At 39.8% G+C, this 25,555-nt stretch overlaps 1 protein-coding gene across 1 annotated transcript in view; it reads left to right on the top strand.

The window, feature by feature from the left end:
• Positions 1-5,279: 5,279 nt before the first annotated feature.
• The window catches only part of LOC109927222 (cullin-5), a 76,369-nt gene continuing 56,093 nt past the window's right edge, over positions 5,280-25,555 (top strand). The window contains exons 1-3 of the mRNA XM_048597946.1: positions 5,280-5,623; positions 16,347-16,456; positions 20,562-20,661. Coding sequence (XP_048453903.1) covers positions 5,603-5,623; positions 16,347-16,456; positions 20,562-20,661 — 231 coding nt within the window. The 5' untranslated portion in view covers positions 5,280-5,602. The remainder of the gene's footprint in view (positions 5,624-16,346; positions 16,457-20,561; positions 20,662-25,555) is intronic.

Here is a 25,555-nt window from a genome sequence, read left to right as displayed (position 1 = left end):
CCCAGGGTGAGGAAGCAAAACATAGGAAGCATAGGGCACCGTCACTTCCATTGATGATGGATTCACTGTGATTTATTTCATATTGGTTTGTACATAATTAAGGACATTGAAAATCATTTTTGCTGTAAATGTTTTGGTTTGCTTTCATACATTTATAGAATAAAGATGGTTCACACCAGTGTCACTGAAGACTGCATGCTAAGATCCATTTCTCCTTTCCACCATTGGAAGCAAGATTGTGCCCATGCATGACTGGCAGTAGCAGAGGGTTGCAGCTTGAAATGTTTTCTTCAGCATTCCTTGCCATCAATGATGGATTCTCCTTTAAAGATAAAATGATCAGACTCAAAGATCAAATCCAATTTATCAGAAACACTTCAAGCATGAGTGCTATGTCAAAATTATTTACATTTGACTGGTACATAGAAACCTAAGTGGATTTTCTGCAAATTAAAATGCCATGCCTTCTATGGAAGTGTATTTGTATGGTTTCTCCAGTCCATTTGACATCTTTGTCTTCTTGGTAATAGAGGCTGTCTGTTCACAGGCGGGGTGATATATTTGGCAGCTTTGCATAGCACGATGTGGCACAGTCTCATCACTGGACACCATTTGTGGATGGATAATATTGAAGTTAGTTGAAGGAATTGTTTTGACAAAAGTGTGGCATCACTGTGCACAACACAGTATGCAGTTTCTGCAGCATTGTTAACACGTAGAAGCATATCCGAAGGATATGAGTGTAAACTCCTGCCTCCTATTGGCACACTATCTACAAAACGCACTCCAGAAATTCACCAAAGATCCTTAGACAGCACCTTTCAAATCTACAATGTCTCCCATCTAGATGGACAAGGGTAGCAGACGTACAGAAACACAACTACCTGCATGTTCCCCACCAAGCAACTCACCGCCCTGACCTAGAAATGTATCGCCTGTTCCTTCACTTGCTGGATCAAAATCCTGGAACTCCTTCCTTAATGATATTGTGGGTCTCCCTGTAGCACAGAGACTGCAGCAGCTTGAGAAAGCAGCTCATTACCACCTTCTCAAGGGCAGCTGGGGAGAGGCAATAAATATTGGCAAGCCAATGATGCCCACATCCCATGAGTGAATATAAAGAAAACTTGGTATATTTGGAATGATTTCAATAGGCACAGGGTTCACCCACTCATTGACAGCTTCTAACATATATGTGCACAAGCAGGCTGTGAAGGACTTCTCAGAGTGTATTTGTGCACAATTTTAAGACTAAGGATTCTGATGAATATGGCTTCAGCCATGTTGATGGAAGTGACTTTTACTATGGCCTGATGATTTTCTGTCCTGTTAGGAATGGGTATTGTTCTGAAGAAGTGTGGCTTCCATGTTAAAGATTTATTCTGTGGAAGTTGCTCACAGGAAAATAGTGGATATAAATTGTGACCTTCCCAGAACCCTGCCCTCTGCTGGCCAGCCATTGCCAATTCCTTGCCCCTCCTCCGTGTCTGATTTCTGAACACCCCTACACTTCAAAACATTGTATAGCAAGCAGCACATGATAAATATTCTGGATAGCCTTGCCAGGAATACTGTAGAGCTCATCCAGAATGGTCAAGGCACCTAAAGTGCACCTTCAAGATGGCAATAGCCCACTCTAATGTATTGTGGGTCACTGCATGGCTGTTCCTGTAATGATGTTCAAGCACCATTTCCAGCAACTTTATAGATATTAACCTAAGATTTCGTGGGTTAGCTGAAATTGAGTGAAATTAAATTAAATGAGAAGAGGAAAATATATAAAGTTTGGTGATGACCTAATGATTAGAAAGGTCACTGCTTTAAAGTGTTCCTTTGTAAGAAGTGTAACTTAGCAATAATGGACTGAACTGTCACAGTAACTCTGGAAAAGCTGAAGTGCAGAGAGGGGCCATTTGGCCCATCAAGTCCATATATACCCTCTGAAGAGCATCCCAGCCAGACCCTCTATCCCTGTAACCCTCCCATCCTTCAGGGCTAATCCTACAGATTTCTGGATACTACTGGGCAATCTAGCATGGCCAATCCACCTAAGCTACACCTTTGGACTGTGGGAAGAAATTGGAGCACCAGACCCCATACAAACACAGGAAAAGCATGTAAACTCTACACAGACAGTTACCTAAGGCTGGAATTGAACCCATGTCCCTGGTGTAGTGAAGGCAGCAGTACAAACTACTGAGCCACCATGCTGCCCCAAAATACATTAGCAGTCCACTGCCTTAACTTCTCAACCACCTTGACAATGGGACTTTCAATATGGTTGATTGGATGAGGAAGCTGTCTGATCAACAACTGGAAATTGGAACAGTGCAGGTTCCTTTCTTGCCTGATCTTCATACAGGTCCACATAAAAGGGTTCATTTGTGCTTGTAGGCATTGTATGAATAAAATTCTAACAGTCTTTTTTGTAGTGTACATTGCTTTAAGAAGAACTTTGATTATATCCCATTGTTAGAACTGCCTTGGTTTATTGATATCCAGAGTAAACCTGATCGACTAAGGAAAGGGAGAATAAATGCCTACACCTAAAAGGATTCACTAACCACACTGTTAAGGGTTATCCCTTGCCAACCATAAGCCAACTATGGATCTCTGTTGGTGTCTGGGAAAACTGAGGCATTTGTAAATTTGGCAAGATAAATGAACCATGGCAATTTCCAGGGTACTCTGCATGTACATGCAGGAAAATCTGCATATTTATGGAGCAGAAGAATTATAAAAGTGCCAGGTTGGTGAATTGCAGTTTTGGGGTGATGTGGGAGTAATAGATAATCTCCTTTACTTGAGGGAAGCCTGCTCATTTGACAAGACCTTTGGCTCTCTGCATTTGCGATGCCACATCAGTTGGGAAGTTTAAGTGCTCCCATACCCTAACAAAAAAATGCATTAACATCTGCCTGATGCAGCTGTGTGTGATGCAGGAGAAGTCTCCAATCCAACTCCAGAAAGAGTCAACAGCATAAAAGTTCAGAGACTGTGGTTTTGTGTTTTATTAGCAAGGTATATGGATCTAGTGACTGTGGTGCCAAATATGTTGGTAACCAATTTCTCAGATGATTGGGGTTTACCAGGCTGATTCCAGGGATGGTGGGACTGACATATGAGGAGAGATTGACGAAGTTAGGATTCTTTTAGCTGGAGTTTAGACGAATGAAGGGGGATCTCATAGAGACTTACAAAATTCTAACATGACTAGACAGGGTAGATGCAGGGAGGATGTTCCCGATGATGGGTGAGTCCAGAACCAGGAGTCACATTCTGAGGATTCAGAGAAGACTATTTAGGAGGGAGATGAGGAGACCTTTCTTCTCCCCAAAGAGTGGTGAGCCTGTGGAATTCATTACCACAGGAAGTAGTTGATGCCAAAACATTGAATGTATTCAAGAGGCGACTAGATATGACACGTAGAGTGAATGGGATTAAAGGTAATGGGGAGAAAGCAGGATTAGGCTATTGAGTTGGACGATCAGCCATGATCGTGATGAATGGTGGAGGAGGCTCTTATCTTCTATGTTTACATTCTTTCATTATCATATCCAGAAATGACTTAAGAGTCAGTGGGCCATCACCTCTGGGTAAAACTTGCTAGACCTATTTCTCTTGCCTGATAGGCACTGCACTGTAATTCGTGGCCTTCCCCCTTGCATCACGTAGTTCCAAAGTGCAAATGTGAGAAGGTGCCATTCTTGTTTAGCAATTTCTTTGCCATGATGCACACATTTCTCCCTACTAGCAGACTCTCCTTCCTCTCACCTTCAGCCATTCTATCTAATATCTCTGATGTTTAACTCATCATTTGTCCCAAACATCTTCTCTTTCACTACAATTTTGGCAACATCATCTTCCTTGGCGAAGACAGGTGGTAAATGCGCATTTGGGACCTCCATGTGTAAATCTCATTTTAGATCCCTAATCTGCTTTGTACCTCTTTATTTGCCACCCTTCTATGTATATGTCTTTTGCAAACTTCTGGATTTTTCTTTTCATTAGCTGTCAGTCACTTCTCATATTCCTTCTTTGCTTCTCTTATTTGTTTTTATTGAATGCTCCTTGGAATGTTCCATATTGACCCTTATTCTCAATTGGGTAATGGCATCTGATACCTGCTATATCCACCCATTTTTGGGCTTTCTCTGTCTTTATTCATCCAGCAAGCTCTGGATTTGCTTGGCCTATTTTTCCCTCTATGGGAATGAACTTTAACTGTATCCAAACTATCAACTCTTTAAAGATAACCACTGTTCAGTTTTAACCAAAACAGAAATTGCTGGAGATACTCAGCAGGTCTGGCAGCATCTGCAGAGAGAAAGCAGTGTTAGTATTTCTGGTCCAGTGACCTTTCTTCAGAATTTTTTTTATTGTTCATTTCTAGATTTGTCTGCCAATTTTAGATCCTGGTTTATCAGTAACACATTTGTTCTCACTCAATTTAAGTTGGCTTTTCCACAACTAATTTTATGCTGCTTTGATCCTTTTCGTTTTTTTATACCAAACCTAAACTTTTGCAGTAAATTCCTTGGAGGTACAGACATTGCTGGTCATTATCTGCGCAGTGTTCCTCATTAATATTATTGAAGAATACCAGAAAGCTAATGCCCACTATCTGTTCCAGAGAATTGAAATGGTTTATTTAGGCCAATGTGGTTTAAAACCACTATAATTTTACTCATGGATACTCCAAAAATTTCTGGAGAGCCAAGGCAATCTTAAGACCTTGTGACCTGGCGCTGAAGTTAAATTAACGTTGCCAATTGTACCTGGAGCAGTGCTGTAACATCTGACTTTTGTGGTTATTTTCATACTAGTGTGGTTCGGTGGTAGCTGGAATTTGCTGGAAGGCGCTGCATTTAGATCTGTGCCACAAATTTGCTGCAAATCTTGGTTGTTCGGGGGGAAACCCTCAACTTATTTTTTTAAAAGAGGAACCTAGATCTGCAACCTGAAGCTCTGTAACGTGCAAGGATGTCGGATCAAGTTCCGTTAAGTAGGATTAGAATGGGCGACAAGTTCGTTTAGCCGGTACAAACACGGCGGGCTGGGTGACCAGTTTCTGTGCTGTAACTTTTCCATGGTTCCAGTCGGTAAGAGGTAACCGTGTTATCAGCCAGGTCCCGGAGGGCAGGTTACCTGTATCCGATCTGAACCGCTGCAGTGTCGCTGTCCGATTGCTGAGGGGGCGTGAGCAGGCGAAGGAGCGACGCTGTCCTCTAGGGGCGGTGTTGCTGGAGTGTGTCGGTGAATGAGGGGAAGCTGTCGTTGGCCGTTGCCTGGGCATCACATGAAGGAGCCTGATATGGGTCTGCTGTTGTGGAGCTAAGTTTAGAATCGGGGCTGCATTTGGAGGGAGCATCGGAATGGACACCGGAGAACATTAATGGAGGGGAAAACCGCATATCGAAAAGGGATAACCAGTTCGCATGGTCGCCCCGTCACGATGTGAACTGTTTTTATTTTATGTGGTGACAAGCATATTATTTCTCCTCCACATTTTCTGTCACCTTTCCGCCCGAAGGCCCCTCCCCCGTTAACTCTTTTTCACGAAGTCTCGCGAGATTCTGTGAAGGAGTCAGTAAAGTTGAACATGGCGTCCAATCTGTTAAAGGTAAGCGGGGCCCCGGCTCGGATCAAACTCAATTCCAAACTCCACTTGGGTCACCCTGGTCCCCGACAGCTCTGCCTCTCAGTGTTAATGCAGCGCGGCCCTCTGCAGCAGTCTCTGATGTTCTGTGGGCAGTGGGCTATGCGGAGGATGAGTGAGCTGTGTCGGGTTACCGAGTGTCCCCATCTTCCCCCCTCCTTCCTTCTCTCTCTCTCTGTGGCTCACGGCACGGGCCTGGGGCTCGGGTAACGAACGGCTCGGGGGTGGGAGAGCGTTAAAGGCGAAAGATCACTCATAAAAGCGTGTTCCTTCCAATGTCCCGCAGTCTTCACACAGCAGCCCAATAGCGCTGTGTTGCCAGAGTGACGACCTGCCTTGCTTTGCGGTGGGAAGAGTTTATAACAGAACAGCCTTATGGTTGTGCGCATATATGTTTCACAAAATTTAACTTGGTTAAACTTTGAGGTATGGCATGTGTTAACGATGCTTTACTGGAAAAGCTAAATCTGGAGCTCCTGCCGTCTGTGATTGAGACTCTAATTTGTATCGTAGATTCCTCGATCTTCCTTCCCACGGCAGTGGTGCAGTAGGAAGTGAATTTTAATAGCTCACTTGTTAGCAGCTTTGGAATACGTAATGTCCAAGAGTAACTTTATTTAGCCAATATAGCACTTTTAAAATATGTTGCTCTGGTGCTTCGAAATGGTTGAAAACATACAGATGATCAGCATCTTTGGAAATACACTTTTTGGGTGACTATTCTTCACTGGAACTCTAAAAGTAAATGTTGCATGCTAATAGAATCAGAAAAAGGCTTAATGAGTTATGCTATCCATTGCAAATAAGGGAAGTTTTAGTGGAATGATAGCTAGGCATTCTTGCAGATTTCATTTGAGTTGTTATGCTGTCGTAGCTGTGACCTGTGTACTTCCAGATTTGAAAACGATTGTATCAATATCATCTTCGTGGAACTAATACTTAAATACTTTTAAGCATGGAGCCTTTATCACTCGAATAATTTCCATTATCAGTTTTGGGTCCTCGGAATGAATTGAGAATGTAAATTAGGTTCTCTGAAAATAGAATGTTTTATAATTCAGTTGTACCATAGTTGTCCCTATACATGAAGTACTAATTACTGAAAATATTTAGTTTATTGAACTCTAATATATATTCACATAATGTTTTTGTATGATGCATTCATCTTTTCAATTTTCTGCCATTGCTGCCTCTGCTAATGCAGTAAATTAGAAACTTACACCTGAGAGTACTTCAGATATTATAAAACACAGCATGCTTTATTCTGGAATGTTGCCATCAGCAGAAGGATTGAGAACCAGAAAACAGATGTAAAGTGGTTTAGAGATAGCAGGAACTGCAGATACTGAAGAATCTGAGATAACAAGGTGTAGAGCTGACGTTCAGCCTTCCTGCTCCTCTGATGCTGCTTGGCCTGCTGTGTTCATTCAGCTCTACACCTTGTTATAACAGATGTAACGTGATTAGCAAAAGAAACAAAAGCAACATCAGGGTAAAACTTTTTTTATGGACAGAGTAGTTACAATCTGGAGTGCACTGTCTGAAAAAGAGGTGACAATTTTACTTGTGGCTTTCAAAAGGGAATTAGGTAACCATCTGAAAAGAACAATATATACAGTGTTACGAGGAAAGGGCTGGTAATACAACTAGCTAAATCCTTATGGAGGACCTGAAAGGCCTAGCAATGACTTCTATACTATAACTATTATGTGACTCTTCTGTACAGCCCAAGTTTTGATGGGTAACATTTATAATTGTGCTGTTTCTCACAATTATAGTCAGTATAGTGTGAAGAGTTTGTATTGTGCTTAGTAATCGCGTGTCAATTTGAACAGAACTTTCATGCTGAAGATTGATTAGCAATTTACTGAAGGTTCCTTAGTGCCTAAGTCATGGTCTTAAGCAAAACAAGGTAGAAAATGAGGGTTTTTTTAAGTTTGTAGATTGTTGTCAAATGCTACTATTTTCCAGTAGTGCTACAAGTGAGAATTTAATTTCAATAAGTGTTGAGCTCTTAACATTTCAGAAGTTATTGTGTTAAAAGGTGTATAATGCAGTTGTAGGCTTGTGTTTGATTGCAGAAGTTTCGTCACCCTGCTAAGTAACATCATCAGTGCGCCTCCGGTGAAGTGTTGGTGTTCTGTCCCGCTTGTTATTTATATACCAAGTGGGAATATTCAATACTTAGGAGTTACTGCAAGCTTACAGCATTGATTTCTAATGTTTTCAGTTTTAATATAGCCAAACACTGGGGAGGCAATGGCCTAGTGTTATTGTCACTGGACTGTTAACCATGAGACTAAGATAATGCTCTGGGGACTTGGGTTCGAATCCCACCATGGCAGATGGTGGAATTTGAATCCAATAAATATCTGGAATTTAGAGTCTAATGATGACCGTGAATCCAGTGTCGATTATCAGGAAAAACCCATCTGGTTCGCTAATGTCCTTCAGGGAAGGAAACTGCCATCCTTACCTGGTCTGGCCGACATGTGACTCCAGACCCACAGCAATGTGGTTGACTCTCAACTGCCCTCTGGGCACTTAGGGATGGGTAATAAATGCTGCCTAGCCAGCAAAGCCCTTGTCCCATGAATGAATTAAAAAAAAAAAGACGCAGAGAGAGAGCTCAACATTAAATTTGAAATTTGAGGTGTCCATTCAGAAGTCTCATAATGGGGAAGAAGCTGTTCTTGAATCTGTCGATATGTGTGTTTAAGCTTTTGTATCTTCTGCCCAATGGAAGACATTATAACAGGGATGGGAGGGGTCTGTGTTTATGTTGGCTGCCTTTCTGAGGCAACGGGAAGTATAAATGGAGTAGTGGATTCGGGGGGGGTTATCTTGTGTGATGGACTGGGCTGTCTTCACAACTCTTTGTAGTTTCTTATAGTCCTGAGTGGAGCAGTTGCCATACCAAGTTGTGATGCATCCATACAGAATGCTTTCTATGGTGCATCTGTAAAAATCGGTAAGAGTCTTTACGGACATGCTGAATTTCCTTCGTCTGTACTTAGGCTTTGTTGTACTCTCTTGACCATCACATCAACATGAGTGAACCAGGACAGATTGGTGGTTAACACTCTTAGGAACCTGATGCTCTCGACCATCTCCACCTCCGCTCCATTGATGTGGATAGGAGCACATCCGCCACCTTGCTTCCTGAAGTCAATGACCAACTCATTCATTTTGCTGACATTGGTGACACCACACCACCAAGCACCCTATTTCTTTCCTATATTCTGTCTCATTAATGTTTGAGATCCAGCCTGTAACAGTGGTATTGTCAGTGAACTTGTAGATAGAGTTAGGACGACATTTGCCCACACGCCATGAGCGTACAGTAAGGGGCTGAGTGCACAGCCTTGCGGGGCGCTGGTATTGAGGATTGTTGTGGAAGGCATGCTGTTGCCTATTCTTACTGATAGTGGTCTGTGGGTCTGGAAGTTGATGATCCAGTTGCAGAGGGCAGAGCAGAGATCTAGATCTTAGAGTTTGGAGATTAGTTTCGTTGGAATTAAGGTGCTGCAGGTGGAGCTGTAGTCAATGAGTAGGAGCCTGATGTAGATATTCACATTATCCAGATGTTCCAAGGATGAGTGTAGGGCCAGAGATGGTTTCTGCTGTAGACCTGTTGTGACAGTAGGTGAATTGCAAGGGATCAAGGCAGACTGGGAGGCAAGAGTTGACATGACCCATGACTAACCTCTGGAAGCACTTCATTATGGCACCCACTGAGCAGTAGTAATTGAGGCGTGCTGCATGAGTTTTCTTTGGTACTGGGATGATGGTGGTCTTCTTGAAGTAAGTGGGGATTTCAGATCGTTGTAAGGAAGGTTAAAGATGTAAGTGAATAGTCTTGCCAGCTGGTACGAGCAGGATCTGAATGCGAAGCTGGGGACTCCATCGGTTTTGGTCACTTTTCATATTCATGAGTGTTCGAACATTGAGTTGCAAAATTTTCTTTCTCAGTCACGGAAATCCATCAGGGTGTGTCCCTCCTCCTCCCAGTCAGGCAAAATTGGGATATTTTTATTTCTACTTTCAGGGTGTATTTTTAAACTCCCTTCCCTTTTGAGATAAGTGAGTAGTATCTTTAAGAGAACTGTTCAGTCGCAGGTGCTGTTGCCTGAAGACACCTTGTCATCATGGGTGGGAGCTCCTTACGGCTTTAGTCAAAGGATTGTTGGAACACATGCCTCTTCCCTGTGTCTAGGTAATGCATATCTTGGTTTCCTACAAACTATGGCTGAGACTGTTTGACGGCAAAGACCACAGATCTACAAAAGACTTGGTGTACAGTTATTTTCAACGCAATCCTGGACTACAGTGAGACCTGGACTGTGTATCAGTGACACATAATAGTGCTAGAGAAGTTCAGTCAGCAACTCCTTTGCTGCATAACCCAGATTCAGTTGGAGGGCTGTCATATAAATGTTAGTGTCCCTTTTGAAGCCAGATGCACATACATTCAGACAAAATTCATGTAAAGTCACTTGTGATTGACTGAGCATTGTTTCCAAATCACCAAAAAGAGTCTAGTTCACCAGATCCTGTTATCAACTCTCGGGTACCCAGCATTCCAGGTGAGGACAAAGAAATTGCTTCGAAGGCATTCTCCTTGAATTGCAGCAGTGTTGATGTTAACGACTGCCAGAAGCATGCTGCCAGTTCGTCAAAATGCTGATTATTTGACCATCAATCTACAACATGCTTTGAGTCCAACACCTTAATCATGGGTTAAGGCAACGGCAGAGAAAAATACAAAGTGAAGCATCTTCTGCATTCCATATACTACTACCTTGTGGATGTCCTCTGCCCCATGTGCCCAAATATCTATGGGTCAGGAATTGTCCACTTCAGTCATATGAAAGCCATGACAGAAACTTGTGATCTTGAATGGACTTGAAGTTCAAAGCAACGGACAGCTGATGATGCCTAACTGTGTTTCTGCGAGGGAATGAAGACCTATCACATCCTGTAATATATGTAAATAATCCACATATTGTTTGTAAGCATCTGCAGTTTGAGTGTAATTCAGCAGCCTGGATTAATCCCAGAATTTCAATCTGATTTTATTAGTTTAAAATTTTGAATTGGACACAAGATACTAGTCTTGCTGAAGGTGACTATGAAGTCATCTAATTGTTACAAAACTCCAATGCTGCTTTATGAAAATGTTCTCTTACCTCAATGACCTTTTACAATCCCAAATCATTGTGATTTACTCTTAATTGCCCTTGATTGAAAAGGCCACTACCTCTCTCTCAATATATCAGGTGACTGGGTAGTAAACACCAGTCTTTCTAATGCCCATATCCTGAGAATTCTTTCAAAGAAAGCTAAAATCTCATGTCAAAATTGAAAGTTCTTTCAGAGTAAGAACATGCTCCATTTTCTCTTTTTTTCTAGTTGGAATTTCTTAAATATGTCTAGATTTTGGCAGTGATAGCTCAACAGCTGCACTAGTTCTCTAAAAAAGCTCTGATCTGTCCATAAAACTTTTCTATTTATTTTGTTATAGTTCCCTTTTTTTCCCACCAATACCAACTGCTAACTGCCTGGGAGGAACATTTGGTCATCTCTTCATTTTTTTTTTTAGCTGAGCTGTAGAATTGCCTTTAAAGCACAAAACCAACCTCCTCTTTGAGTTGGATGTAGTCTCTGACAGAAGTAGTCACCAATGGATTTCCAAGTATTTTATGAAACAATACCAACCAACTGCTAAAATGTAGTATTTAATTCCGTTTAATTGAATACATCCAATTTGTATTTCCTTTTTCACTTGAATGTTAAAAAGTAGAAATCAAATAGGCTAGCATAAAATAAACATTATAAGAGACAGCCTAATCAGCCAAAACTTTTCCAGTTATTAGTTTCACTTTATTTTCTTACTGTACCCATTTTATATTTTTCTCAGTGACTCTAAGTAACTTGTTCCAAATGTGAGAGATTATCTGATATCTTTGTATCTTTCTGCCTGTCATTGAGTCCTTGCTGGGCATTTACATACTTAAAATTCACTTTTAAGGTGGTGAATATCATTGGTAAAGCCAACATTTATTGCCCACGTCAAACTGTCCTAAGAAAATGGTTTCCAACATAGCAACATGCATAGAATAGGAGTACGCCATTCAGTCCTTTTTGAGTCTGCTCCACCATTTAATATGATCATGGCTAGTCATCCAACTCAGTACCTTTATCCCACTTTCTGCCCATATTCTTTGATCCCTTTGGCCATGAGAAATAGATCTAACTTTTTTTTTTAAAAATTTCAATGCTTTGGCCTCAGCCACTCTCTGTGGCAGAGAATACAAACTGACAGAATTTTAATCAGTAAGGTAATCAAGAGTTATGGGCAAAAGGTAGGAAAGTGACTTAATGTGCTGAACAGCCACCTTCTCCTCCTACGTCTTGTGTCTTTTTTATTTCAAGTGACCTCAGGGCCACCGAGATGGTGATTTGATAGCTTCTTGATTATTTTCACCTGTTTTTACATTTTTAACCTTTTTAAAATTGAACTCGTTTTCTGGATTATAAATGTAAGCCTTTTATCTCACTAATTCAGGAACCATAGTGCCGTATTCCTGTACTACACCCTTAATGCTTCTGAGACACAAATTGTCTCCTACACTCTACTGAAGGATAAATTTTTGTAAAGTTCTTGTTACCTTTCCCATCTCTCGATTCTCTGTTTCTGCCTAGACTTTCAGTAAACTAGAGTGCAGGAGAGAAGCATCATTGACTTACCTATCTTTTTATAAATTCTTTTCTCAAGTTAGCTACTTCAGTTCTTCCCAATAAACTGTTTTTGTTTTCATTTTCATCATTTTCTATATAATATGGTATTTGATTGAGCTTTATCTTAACCCATTTGACCTTTCCCAACAGTGATCGTTTCCAAATGTTCTTTTTACTCTTCATTTGATTATAAATTTTTTTGTTTAGTTTTAAGATTACCTATGTTTATCTATATCTATTTTTAGTCTTTCTAATCCCAGTAATTTAGAGGTACACAGCACTTAAGTCTTGTTTCTTTCTCCTACTCCACACTTCTACACTGTTCATATATCTTAAATTGTTTCATGCTTGAGTGACCTTTTTCTGGAAAATATCAAGACACTCCTCATCCTGTCTACTGCAATACAGGGAAAACTGTTGCTCAAGTGCAAAGATCATCTGCTCCAAGTACTCAATTTCCAACATTTAATGCAAATACGCTTCCCCTTGATACGCTAAAGATTCATGGTAACTTGTATATTGTACTCCATATTTATTGGCTTCTCAGTGCTTTGCAAAACTTTATATATAATATATAATATAATGTTAGTTATAATCTAGTAATCCTCCCTTTGGCAACTTAATGCAGGCATTCATTTTGAAAAATTGAAAATTTTGTTTCACACTGTTCTGACAGGAATATCTCGTCACAGTTAATCAGTGATCAGTTATAAAGCTAACCTATATAGGCTTCAGACCAGCTTAGTTTATGCATCAAATAAACACAATTTAAACATCAAAACTTTAGATGTTCAGTAACAGAAATAATTTTAATTAATTGTAATACCACAAATATAGTAAAAGTGTAAATGGTAGACATGTATTGAAACTTTCAATCAGTCCCAATTGCTGATATTCGTTGATGTCTTACATTGCACACGCAGCAATTTGACTTGTGCGCCACCTTACTGTTAGATGTAATGCTGAAACGATCCAGAATTAGTGATTGAAAATAATGGGATTATTGGCGCTCATTTTAAGTGGAGGATATTCATCACCAACTCATGGGGTCTGCATATGCGTGGTTGTACATGGAAATCTGAACGTTGCATTCAGAGTTAACTTCCTTTTACTTGCTAAAATCCCTACTGATGAATTTATAATTCAAAGGCATTAAAATTATTGCAAAGGTTCAAGCTTGCCATATCTGCTTATTAGCTTTGTAATAAACAATTGCGAAAGTTGAGAATGGTATTTTCTGGACTTAGCATGCAGTTAGAAATTCACTATTTACTACTGAACAATTTCCCTGGCCCTGAAAAAATTAAGTTTACAAGAATTGAATTTTGTATCCTTGGGAGGAAATTAGTGTTTCGGTTTGACTACTTCTGTGTGTCATCAGTTCTCCCTTAATCCCATCTGTAGTTCCCGATTGCTACAATATTTTCTTGTTTATCATCCAAATAATAAATATTTGGCGACTGTGCGGATGGAAGAGATGTAAGCTGACAAATTTTGATTTCTTTTTATTTCTTTTTCTTCTTCTGGATTTTAAAATGCACTGTTAACCTTGTAATCATCAATAAAATTGATTTGTGGAAAACATTAGCAATAATGATTTCTGTTGAAATTCTACTTTTTAAGCATTGACCAAGAAGTAAATTTTACAACACCATGTAACATAGAGGCGTGGAATATGAAGTATTTTTAGCACATTTTACAGCTGAGATATAAATTCAAAGTTTGGTGTGGGAGGTGGGGGTGCGGGGGAGCGGGTAAGGAACAGAGTAAGACTAGAAGCACGGTAGTTTGTTGTGTTATCAGATTGTCCAAATTATCAACCAACAGCTTTGCATGGTGGAGACTGCAATTTTAAAAAGAGCTTAAACTCTGATTAGTTCACGATAATTTATAGGTATTTTTAATCAACCTACTGGGACAAATTGTAACACGTATCTGGGCAAGGTAGGGCATAAATCCAGACCTTTAGGCCCAGAGGTCGGGGCTGTACCATTGCCACAGGACTCCTCACTAGAAAGTGCAATCAACTGATGTTAGAGGGTCCTACACTCACCCCTGGAACATCTGGATAACAAGGACACCTATGTCAAACTCCTTCTCATTGACTACAGCTCCACTTTCAACACCATAAGCCCCTCCAGACTAATGTCAGAATTTTGAGACTTAGGTCCCAGCTCTGCCCTCTGCAACTGGGTCAGCAGCTTCCTAACCCACAGACCGCAATCAGTGAAGATTAGACAGCAGCACCTCTTTCACGATAACCCTCAACACTGGAGCCCCCTACTGTACTCCCTGTACACCCACGACTGTGTAGCCAAATTCAGAATGAACGCCATCTACAAGTTTGCTGACGATATCACTGTTGTAGGACACATATCAAACGATGATTCAGAATACAGGAAAGAGATGGATAGAGGGCTTGGTGTTGTGGTTCAGTGAAAATGACCTCTGTCTCTCAATTTTGGCAAAACAAAAGAACTGATCATTGACTTCAGGAAGAAAGGAGGAGCACAGGCCCCCATCTAAATTAACAAAGCTGAGGTGGAGAGGGTCAAGAGAGTCAGGTTCCTAGGAGTGACAATAACTGACAATCTGTCCTGGACTTCCCATGTAGATGCAACAGTCAAAAAAGCACACCACCACCTCTTCTTCCTTAGGCGGCTTAGGAAATTCGGCATGTCCATAAGGACCCTCTCCAACTTCTACGGATGCACCATAGAAAGCATACTATCCAGGTGCATAACTGCCTGGTATGGCAACTGCTCTGCCCAGGACCGTAAGAAATTACAGAAGGTTGTGTGCACAGCCCAGACCATCACGGAAGCCAACCTCCCATCCGCAGATTTCATTTACAATTCTCATTGCTGCGGAAAGGCTGCCACCGTCATCAAAGATCCCTCCTATCCCGGTAATGCTCGTTTCCAACCTCTTCCATCAGGCAGAAGATACAGAAGCTTGAACAAATTCATTAACAGGTTCAAGAGCAGCTTCTTCCCGGCCATTATTAGATTGATGAATGGACCCCTCTAACCTCAAATAACGTTAATCTTGCTTTGTGCACCTCCTGTGTAGTTGTAACCAGTATGCCTTGCTGTGTCTAAGCATATTATGATCTGTCAGTCCTGCTCGCAAAGCAAAGCTTTTCACTGTACGTAAATACATGTGACAACAATAGATCAAATCAAAAGAAGACTGTTCCCACTAGATCAAATTGACAACTTGGCAACTCCATTGCTAGCTAACCAGCTACCATCTATGAAGTACAATTTAAAGCAGAAAGTTGCTGCAAAGTGCTTCAGATAGGTGCAAGGGAAACTGATGCCAGACAAAGAAAGAAAAATTAGGAGAGAGAGAAACAATAGTCAGAACAAAGACCTTGGTTTTTAGGAAAGTTTTGAAATGCAAGTTGGAGAGGTGAAGGGGTTCAAGTAAGGAATTCTGGAACCTGAGACCTGGTTGGCTGAAGGCAAATGGAGCTCGGACTTTAACAGGTTACTAAGATTGCAAATGGTCTCATTGAGTCTGAGAAGTACCCATATTAGGTAAATGGAGTTGGTCACTAGTGTATGGACCAGGCCCATGGCCTGTAAATTACTACTATGTTTGGGCCTGGTTTGGATAAATAAAAATTACAATCTGAAACAAAAAACAGATATCCCTGGAGAAAGTCAACAGGTCTGGCAGCATCTGTGGACGGAAAGCGGATGCTGCCAGACCTCCTGAGTCTCTCCAGCCATTTTTGTTTTTGTTTCAGATTATCTGCATCTGTTTTTTTTTTGTTTTATTTCAAAAATCATAATCTGGATTGTAATGTAGATCTGTATTCTGCATTTTTACTATTTATGACAGGCATTCATTAATTGGATATTTTAATGAATAAGTTGGTGCACTGATATTAATGTCTTAATTAATGCTATTCCCTCCCATCATTGTTAATTTCTTTCAGAATAAAGGTTCCCTCCAGTTTGAGGACAAATGGGACCTTATGCGCCCCATTGTTCTAAAACTGTTACGACAGGAATCTGTGACAAAGCAGCAATGGTTCGACTTATTTTCGTAAGTATCTGAATTACTTAAAATCTAACAGATTATAAAAATGTTAGGACACACTTTTTTTGTTCAATAGGGTGCACTACTGCCTGCCATGATGGTTCATCCATGATCCCAGCCAATATTTTCAGCAAACAGATTATCTTGAAGGTTGGTGAGGAGATTGCAAATGAGACTTGAATGCAAATGCTGCAACAGGCCCTGGACATCAACTGTTGTGATGAGGCTCATTGCCTCTGTGATAAATGAAAAAAAAGTCTGCAGTTTAGACTACGAATTTAAATTTTGTGGGGTCAGGAAAAATAATTTCCTAAATTCCATGAACCAAGATAGATTGGGTAGATCTCCAGACTTGGTAGAAATGACAAACAATAAAAACAAGAAGTCAGTTGCGGGAGTGGTGTACAGGCCCACAAATAATACCGCAAGGTATGGTAGAGTAAAAAGAAACAAATAATAAGAGCTTGTCAGAAAGACAGGCACATAATCATGGGAGATGTTAATCTACTGGACTCGAAATGTTGGATGGCAAAGCTAACCTAAATGAGGAATTTTATGCAATGTTTCTTAGACAGCATGCTCTCTCTAGAGCTGAGCAGAGAGGAGGCTATGTTTGATATGGTATTATCTAATGAGGTAGGATTAATGAACTCATAATGAAGGTGCCCCTGGACAGCAGTGACCATAATGTAACTGAACTTTATATTCAGTTTGAGGGAAAGAGTAGTGAATCTGACAATTTTAAAGTACGTTGATATAATAGCAATTGTGACAGCATGAAAGCAGAATTGGCTAAAGTCAGTTGGCAAATTAGGTTAAAGGATAGGTCAGTAGAGATGCAGTAATAGACATTTAAGGGAGGCATTTCAGCATACACGGAATAGATACATTCCAACGAGCAAGAAAAATATCCAAGGTATGGACCCAAAGGACGTTGGTTAGGCCACTTTTGGAATACTGCATTCAATTCTGGTCTCTTTGCTATAGGAAAGCTGTTGTTAAATTTGTAAATCTTCTCTGAACCCTTTCAAGGACGTTGCTAGGGATGGAGAGTTTGAGCTTACAGAGAGAGGCTGAATAGGCTGGGCTGTTTTCCCTGGAGAGTTGGAGGCTGAGAGCTGACCTTCTAGAGGTTTATAAAATCATGAGGGGCATGGATAGGGTGAATAGTTCAAGTCTTTTCCCCAGGATAGGGGAGTCCAAAACTAGAGGGAATAGGTTTAGGGTGAGAGGAGAAAAATTAAAAGGCAACTTCTTCACGCAGAAGTTGTGCGTGTATAGAATGAGCTGCCAGAGGAAGTGGTGGAGTCTGACACAATTATGACATTTAAATGGCATCTCGATTGGTATATGAATAGGAAGGGTTTACAGGGATATGGGCCAAATGCTAGCAAATGGAATTAGATTAATTTAGGATATCTAGTCTGCATGGACGAGTTGGACCAAAGGATCTGTTTCCATGCCGTACATCTCTGTGACTCTATGATAATCTGGTTAACTAGGAATATTAAAGATAGTAGTAACTTAAAAGAGAAAGCATACAATTGTACAAAGACAGGTCAGATGATTGGATGGAATATTTTTTAAAAAAAACAAGGAGCCAACGCACCAATTAATAAAGAAGAAATTATCTAGAATATGAGAGAAAACTACCTAGAAATATAAAAACAGTAAACATTTCCACCAATATTTAAAGAAGGAAAAGATTAACCAAGGTAGTTTTGGTACTGTGGAACATGAGACTGGAGAATTAATACTGGAAAATAAAGAAGTGGCAGACAAATTGAACAGGTATTTTTCATCCGTCCTCTTGATTATAGAGGATACAAATAACATCCCAGAAGCAGTGGTAAATCAGTCAAAGAATAGGAGTTAGGAACTCAGGAAAATCACAATCACCAAAAAAGTGGTACTCAGCAAATTGTTGGAGCTGTGGATTGATACGTGCCCATGTCCTAATGGACTTGATCCTAAGGTTTCAAAAACAGTGGCTAGTGAGCTAGTGGATGTATCAGCTTTCATTTGCCAAAATTCCCCAGGCTCTGGACAATGCCACTAGACTGAGTGGTTACAGAAAGCAGGAAACTAATTGGCGAGTTAGTTTAACATTTGTCAGAGGGAAAATATTAGAAACGATCATTAGTTATAACAAGGCACTTGGATACGTTCAAGGCAACAAGGCAGAGTCAGTATGGTTTTGTGAAAGGGAAATAATGTTTGACCTGTCCATTGGAGTTCTTGAGGTAACACATGCTGTGGATAAGGGGGAGCTGGTGGACGTATTGTACCTAGATTTCCAGAAGACATCTGGTAAAATGTCACATCAAAGTTAATTGCAGGAAATAAAATCTCATGGTTTAGCATGCTGACAGAGACATATGATTGGCTGGCCAGCAGGAAGCAGTGAGTGAACATGCGTGAATTGTTTTAGGTTGGCAAGATATAACAAATAGTGTGCCACAAGCATTAATATTGGGAGCAATTTATATAAGTTACTTAGATAAAGGAACAATTGCTAAATTTGCAATTGCTAAAAATCAGTAAGAAAGTAAGTTGTGAAAAGGACATGAGGCTGCAAAAAAATATTAAGTTAAGTGAGAGGGCACAGATGTGGCAAATGGAGGATAATGTGGACAAATGTGAATTGTCCATTTTGGCAGGAAGAGTGTTTTTTAAAATTACCTAAATGATGGCAGATTGCAGAGCTCTGTGATGTAGAATGATCTACTTGTCCTTGTGCATGAATTCAAAAACGTTACTGTGTAGATACAGCAAGTAATTAGGAAAACCAATAGGATATTATCATTTTATGAAAGAAATTGAAAGCAAAAGATAGGCTAGTATTTCCTGGAGTTTAGAAGAGCAAGAGGTTGAAAAATACAAGTGATCTTGACTTAGTGATTGCAGAGATGGTTTCCTTTTATTAGAAAATCTGGAATTACAAGTCACTGCTTAAAATTCGGGGATTGCCTGTTTAAAACAAAAATTGGATTTTTTTTTCTGGGGGTCATGAATTTTTGGAACTCTTCCATAAAAGGTGGTAGAAGCAGAGTCCTTGAAAATTTTAAGGCAGAGATAGATAGATCCTTAAGCAAGGGAGTGAAAAGTTATCCGCATTGGTGGGAATGCGGGTTTGAGGTTACAGACCAATCAGCCACGGTCTTGTTGAAGGTGGAGCAAGCTCAAGGGACTGAATGACCTATTCCTATTTCATACATTTGTATGTTTGTTTTTACTGTGGAACTTTTGAAATTTAATTCCTCTGATCTTTTGGTGTAACAACATTTGGCCCAGAACTATGCAGAGTTCCTAGCATATGACATTGCAATGGTGCAAATAATTTTTAAAAAGCCCTGTGGCATATTACCAATACACTTGCTGTATGTAGGCAGATATGTGGGATGCTTCCTGTTACTTTTGACTGGAATCCTGAAAGTGGGGTGAACCCGAACCTAGATTGTTATCTCCTGTCTACTCCAGCTCTGTAAAATAACATGAGAGGAAAATTATCCCTCGTGTTTTGATTGGCGTTTTCCCATCATCTATTTAAAATGAATTAAGACAGAATATTCCCTGCCTTCATTAAAGAATTCTGGCAGACTTTCCAACAAAAGTATAAAAGAAAAAAAACTCATTATAGAATTACAGTGAAGTTTAGTATGAGTCTTAATGCAATTTCACAGTTCAGATACTGAGACCCCTCAACGCTTCCTTTGTTGTGATATGACATCTTCAGAACCCCTGACTCTTACAATATGTTTCAACCTGTCTATAATCTTTACAAGTTCAGCAAATCAATTTAATACTACTCCATTTGGAAACAGTGCAGGATTATTTGATTTTATTTGTATTCAATCAGCCCATTCACTAGTCAAGCTATATTTAAGTAAGATTCAGATTACTTGTATTTTGTTGTTCATTCTGTATGAAAAATGTTTGGTTAACTTACTTTCCTGTTTACAAGTCATTTCATTTCCACTTCCAAAAATGAAATAAAATATTTTGTACATGTTAAACAAATGACTTCAAGTTGTGGTTTACTTCTGCTGAAGTTGGTGTCTGTTGTGTTCATCTAGAATTTTACATTGTAAATACTGCTGTTTTCTTATAGAGACGTTCATGCTGTCTGTCTGTGGGATGATAAGGGTCCAGCAAAAATTCATCAGGCTCTCAAAGAAGACATTCTAGATTTTATCAAACAAGCTCAAGCTGTAAGTCAGAATTTATCCTAAAGAAGTATTTGTATATTGAATATTGTTAACTATACTAAAACACATAGGTATCACAAACAGAATACAAAAGTTGGGAATTTATTGTAGCCGGACAAAGAGGTGCTGCTTCTGGCCTCCAAAAGTTGGGAATCGTGCTGCAGGTAAATATTTAATATCACTAACTTGCACTAAGATCAGCACTTAGTTTAAAGATGGAATACTAAAACTAAGGTGATTGAATACATAGACAAAATAATTAAAGAATAAAAACAAATTTATACAGGGATGGCCCAGTGTGGGTGGTGTGCAGCAACTATAGCATGTTGGCGTTTGTGGAGAGCACTGCAATTGCAGACAACTGAATACTAACAGGAGATAGCAAGAACTGCAGATGTTGGAAGTCAGAGTCAAGACAGTGTGGAGCTGGAGGAACATGGCAGCATCAGAGGAGCAGGAAAGTCGACATTTCGGGTCAGGATCCTTCATCAGGACTGGAGAGGGGGAAGGGAGCTCAGTAATAAATGGGGTGTTGGGGGGAAATGTGGCTGGGCGAAGATAGGTGGGGTGGTGATAGTGGCTGCAGGTAGGGGTTTGTGGAGATTTGTCAATGGGAAGAGTGGGGCGGATACAGGAGAAGGAAGATGGACAGGTTGTGTCAGATCAAGGAGGTGGGGATGAGAGGGAGGGCTGGACATGGTTTGAGGCCGTGGGGTGGGGGGGAGATTTTTTGAAGCTTCTGGTGTCCTAGCAAAAGAATCACAATACATGCCCCACTATGTTATAAACAAAACCATACTTTTTAAGAACATGTTTTTATGTTTGCGTTTTACTATTGTATTAACCATTAATAGAAACTTTTAAGGGCATCCTATGTCCAGCCCTCCCCCCTCATCCCTGCCTCCTCGACCTGACACAGTCTGTCCATCTTTCTTCTCGTGTATCCGTTCCACAACCCCCTACCTGCAGCTACCTTTCAAAATGCACCTACCTTTGCCCAGCCCCACCCCCGCACCCCCCCCCCCCGTTTATTTCTGAGCTCCCTTCCCCCTCTCCAGTCCTGTTGAAAGGTTTCGACCTGAAATATCAACTTTCCTGCTCCTCTGATGTTGCCTGACCTGTTGTGTTCCTCCAGCTCCACACTGTATCAAGTGAATATGAACATATGAATTAGGAGAAAGAGTAGACCATTTATATCCTTGTATGTTCCATCATTTAATGAGATCATGAATGATCTGAATTTGGCCTCCACTCCACATTTCAATTTACCCACTGATTGACTAACAAGGGACTGAAAGACTAAGAAACTCTGCTGCAAAACAAAAATAGTCAATAACCTTACCTTGGCCACACTGAGTAAGATTTTTAACTCTGAGCAAAAGACAATTTCTTGTCTTCTTAGTATTAAATGAGAGACTCTTTTATTTTTAATCTGTCCCCTAGTTTTATTCTCTCTCACAAGGAGAATCATCATTTCAGCATCTATCCTTGTCAAAGTTCCCTTCTAAATGCCAGTGGACAAAGACTCAAACTGTCCAAGCTTTCGTCGTAAAATGATGCCCCCATCCCAGGTACTACTTGAGTTAACCTTCTTTGAACTGCCTGTAACACATTTATATCCTTTCTTAAATATGGAGACCAAAACTGTATACAATATTCCAGGCTCCAGATCACCAATACCCTATGCCAGCGGATCTCAACCTTTTCTATCTCACATGCTACCAACCAACTTGCCCCACCATGTTATAGACAAAACCCTGCTTTTTAAGAACGTGTTGTTTTTATGTTTGTGTTTTAGTATTGTGTTAACTGTTACTGGAAACTTTTAAGGGCATTAAAATTACAATGATTTCTGCTGAAAAGTTTTATTGCTTAAATTGTTTTTTAAAAATTATTTAGTCAGTAGTGAGAAGCCTCTGGTTGTATTTTATTTGTAAGCTAGTCAATTCTCGAGGCCTTAACATATCCCACTGTTTGAGGAAAAACTGCCCTATACAAGTGCAGTATTTACATTTTTATTCCATTCCTCTTGCAATAAAGAGCGATATTCCATTTACTTTCAACGTCACTTGCTGTAAAATGTATTGTGATTCTTTTGCCAGGACACCAGATGTCTTTATCTTGGTCTTCTACAAACTCTTTCCATTTAAATAATATGCTGCCTTTCTATTCTACATGCTAAATATCACATTTTCCCACATTATACTCCTCCTGCCACTCATTTAAGTTAGCTATATTTTTTAGCAGAATTCAGGTAAGAAAGTAAGTTATAAAGAGAATACTTGTTTTTGTATCATCAGCAAATTTAGCAATGCATGCATTAGGTTCCTTCATTGTCTCAAATTAAGGTAAGTTTTCAGCACACTGATCACTGAGGCAGTCTATTTGTTACATCCTACTAACCTGAAAATGTTCTATTTATGTCTACTCTGTCCCCTGGTTATTTAAATAATCCTCTGTCCATGCAAAATGCTATCTCAATAGCATGGTGTCTTATTTCGCTGAGTAACTTTCGATGCAGCAACTTGTCAAATGCCTTCTGGAAATCTTGAATATAACACATCCCCAAGTTCCCCTTTATCTATGTTGATCATTATTTCCCAAAATAACTTCTCTAAGATTGCCCATTCATAAACCCATAATTGATCTGACTGATTACATCCACAATAATTGTCTGCATCCCTGGGAGCATCAGTTAAAGGTTATTCAGCTTCAGTCTGAGGTGTAGATGTTGCCAAGAATTTGGAAAAGGAAGAGTTACCTGTTCAGTTTGATTTACACACAGTATCACCTGGAGTAGTACAGATATGATTTGTGGCCAGAAGCAGGAGATGTAACTGAGTCAAGCAAATAAGGGAATAAGGGAGTGATAGTAGCCATTGTGAAGAAGCCTAGGTCCTTATCCAATGGCTATCAACTTTTGGCTATCTGTACAGATGACAACGAATCTGCAGGGTATATGAAAACACTGACCAGGCACATTAGTATAAGCAGTACAATTTAAGTGAATGAGTAAATAGGAATGTGATCGTATTAACGCGTGGTATTGTTGGGGCTGGGTATTGATCTTAGACACTCTGCCAAATCTCTTCTCAATCATCTCTTTAAGGAGACAAACCACAATCTATCCAATCTCCAATCTATCCATGTAGTTGAAATCCCTCATCCCTAGAAAATTCTTATAAATTCTAAATCATCTCTTAAACCCTTTGCATCCTTTCTATGTGTGATGCCAAGAATTGTATTTGATGCCAAGTATTTTCACAGATGCATTGTCAATAGTGAAGTGCTGCAAGAATCAGTGCTGGGGCAACAAAAGTTGATAGGTTGATTCCTGGTATGGGAGAATTGTTTAATGAAGAGAGGATGAGTTTATTCTGAAGGTTAGTCGAATGATAATTAATTTCATTGGTGTACACCAGATTCTCAAAGAGCTTGAATGGAGCATTTGCTGAGAGGCATTTGAGGTCTGTAATTGGGTGCATAGTCTTAAGATAAGGGGATGGCCATTTTGAACTAAGGTGAAGGTTTTTTGTTATCTGTATCCCAGATGGCAGCAGATGTTCAGTTTTTGAGTATTTTCAAGACTGAGACTTCTGGTCACTTGAAAGAATCAGAGGATATGGGGATCCTGCAGTTAAGTGGAATTAAAGGTACAGATCAGCCACTATCTTATTAATTAATGGGATGCACTCAAGGGGCTCTCTGCCATGCCCCTATTCCTTATGTTCTTTAGATTCTATTCACTAAACAGATGTATAATGTCTCATTTAAGTCGAGATAAATATTAAAGTGCATGCTGCCTCAAAGTTTTAATGCAGTTCCTGTGTACTATTCAGAACATTAACTTCTATTTATCTCTATGGTGGCTTAATTTCTTGTATCAATAGTCTATACAAATACTCATCAGAAGTTTGTATTTGTGGTTGAGAGAATTGATTTCAAGATGCACAATATTTTCTCTATTTGCACAGTGTTTTTCAGCTGGTACAAGTACCACAAATTAGACTGTTCATTTGAAAGTGTGAAAATTGAACAATATCAACAATGTATCACAAGATCATTTTCTTAAATTGCTTCAAAGAGAACTAACTTGATGCCATTCAAATCCCATTTAATCTCATTTTGAAATTATGTATGATTTATAGTTTTGCATGCACGGATCTACTACTTTTTATAAAATGAAATAACTCCACAGAGGCTGGTATCCTGTCAGGAAGTCATCATTTATTTACATGTCTGACACTTCTGTTCTTACCTATCAGCCAGGGCTCCCTGATTGGACCAGGTTAACAGTCCCAAGCAGGGAACTCATATTCTGAGGGCCACCTGGCTGACCTCGTTATAAACATTACAATAAGCAACTCAAAATGTTGAAGTATTCTTAAATATATTTTATTTATAATAAAAATTTACAGGTTGACATGCTTTAATTAAATGTTATAATCTCAGCTGATATTATTACTAGATCACTCAGATTCCAGGCTGAAATCCAGCTAGATAGATCATAGTTTGTTCTCTGCTAACTATTTAATAGCTCATAGCTGTATAGTCAATTAACCTGGAGTGGTTGTTTCTCAGCCTCTTGTGTTCAACTAGTCTTTTGGCCATGACATTTGCTTTCCAACTGCGTCCACCCTCTTTGTGTCTCTTCCTTTCGTAGACTTTCCACATTTGAGGCCTTGAACATCAGCAAAGCTACCCAAATTCCTTGCATTCCCCAAGCATCATTATCTTCATGGGTTTTCCTTACAGTGCTTGGCAACCATTTGTCTCAAAATACAAATGTGAGAACCCAAGTACTTCAATTTATTGAGATAACAGGGTGTAGAGCTGGATGAACACAGCAGGCCAAGCAGCATCAGAGGAGCAGGAAGGCTGACGTTTCGGGCCTAGA

The sequence above is a fragment of the Rhincodon typus genome, chromosome 6, assembly GCF_021869965.1.
Source record: "Rhincodon typus isolate 14 chromosome 6, sRhiTyp1.1, whole genome shotgun sequence".
NCBI classification, from domain to species: domain Eukaryota; kingdom Metazoa; phylum Chordata; class Chondrichthyes; order Orectolobiformes; family Rhincodontidae; genus Rhincodon; species Rhincodon typus.
This window is presented reverse-complemented; position numbering and strand designations above follow the sequence as displayed.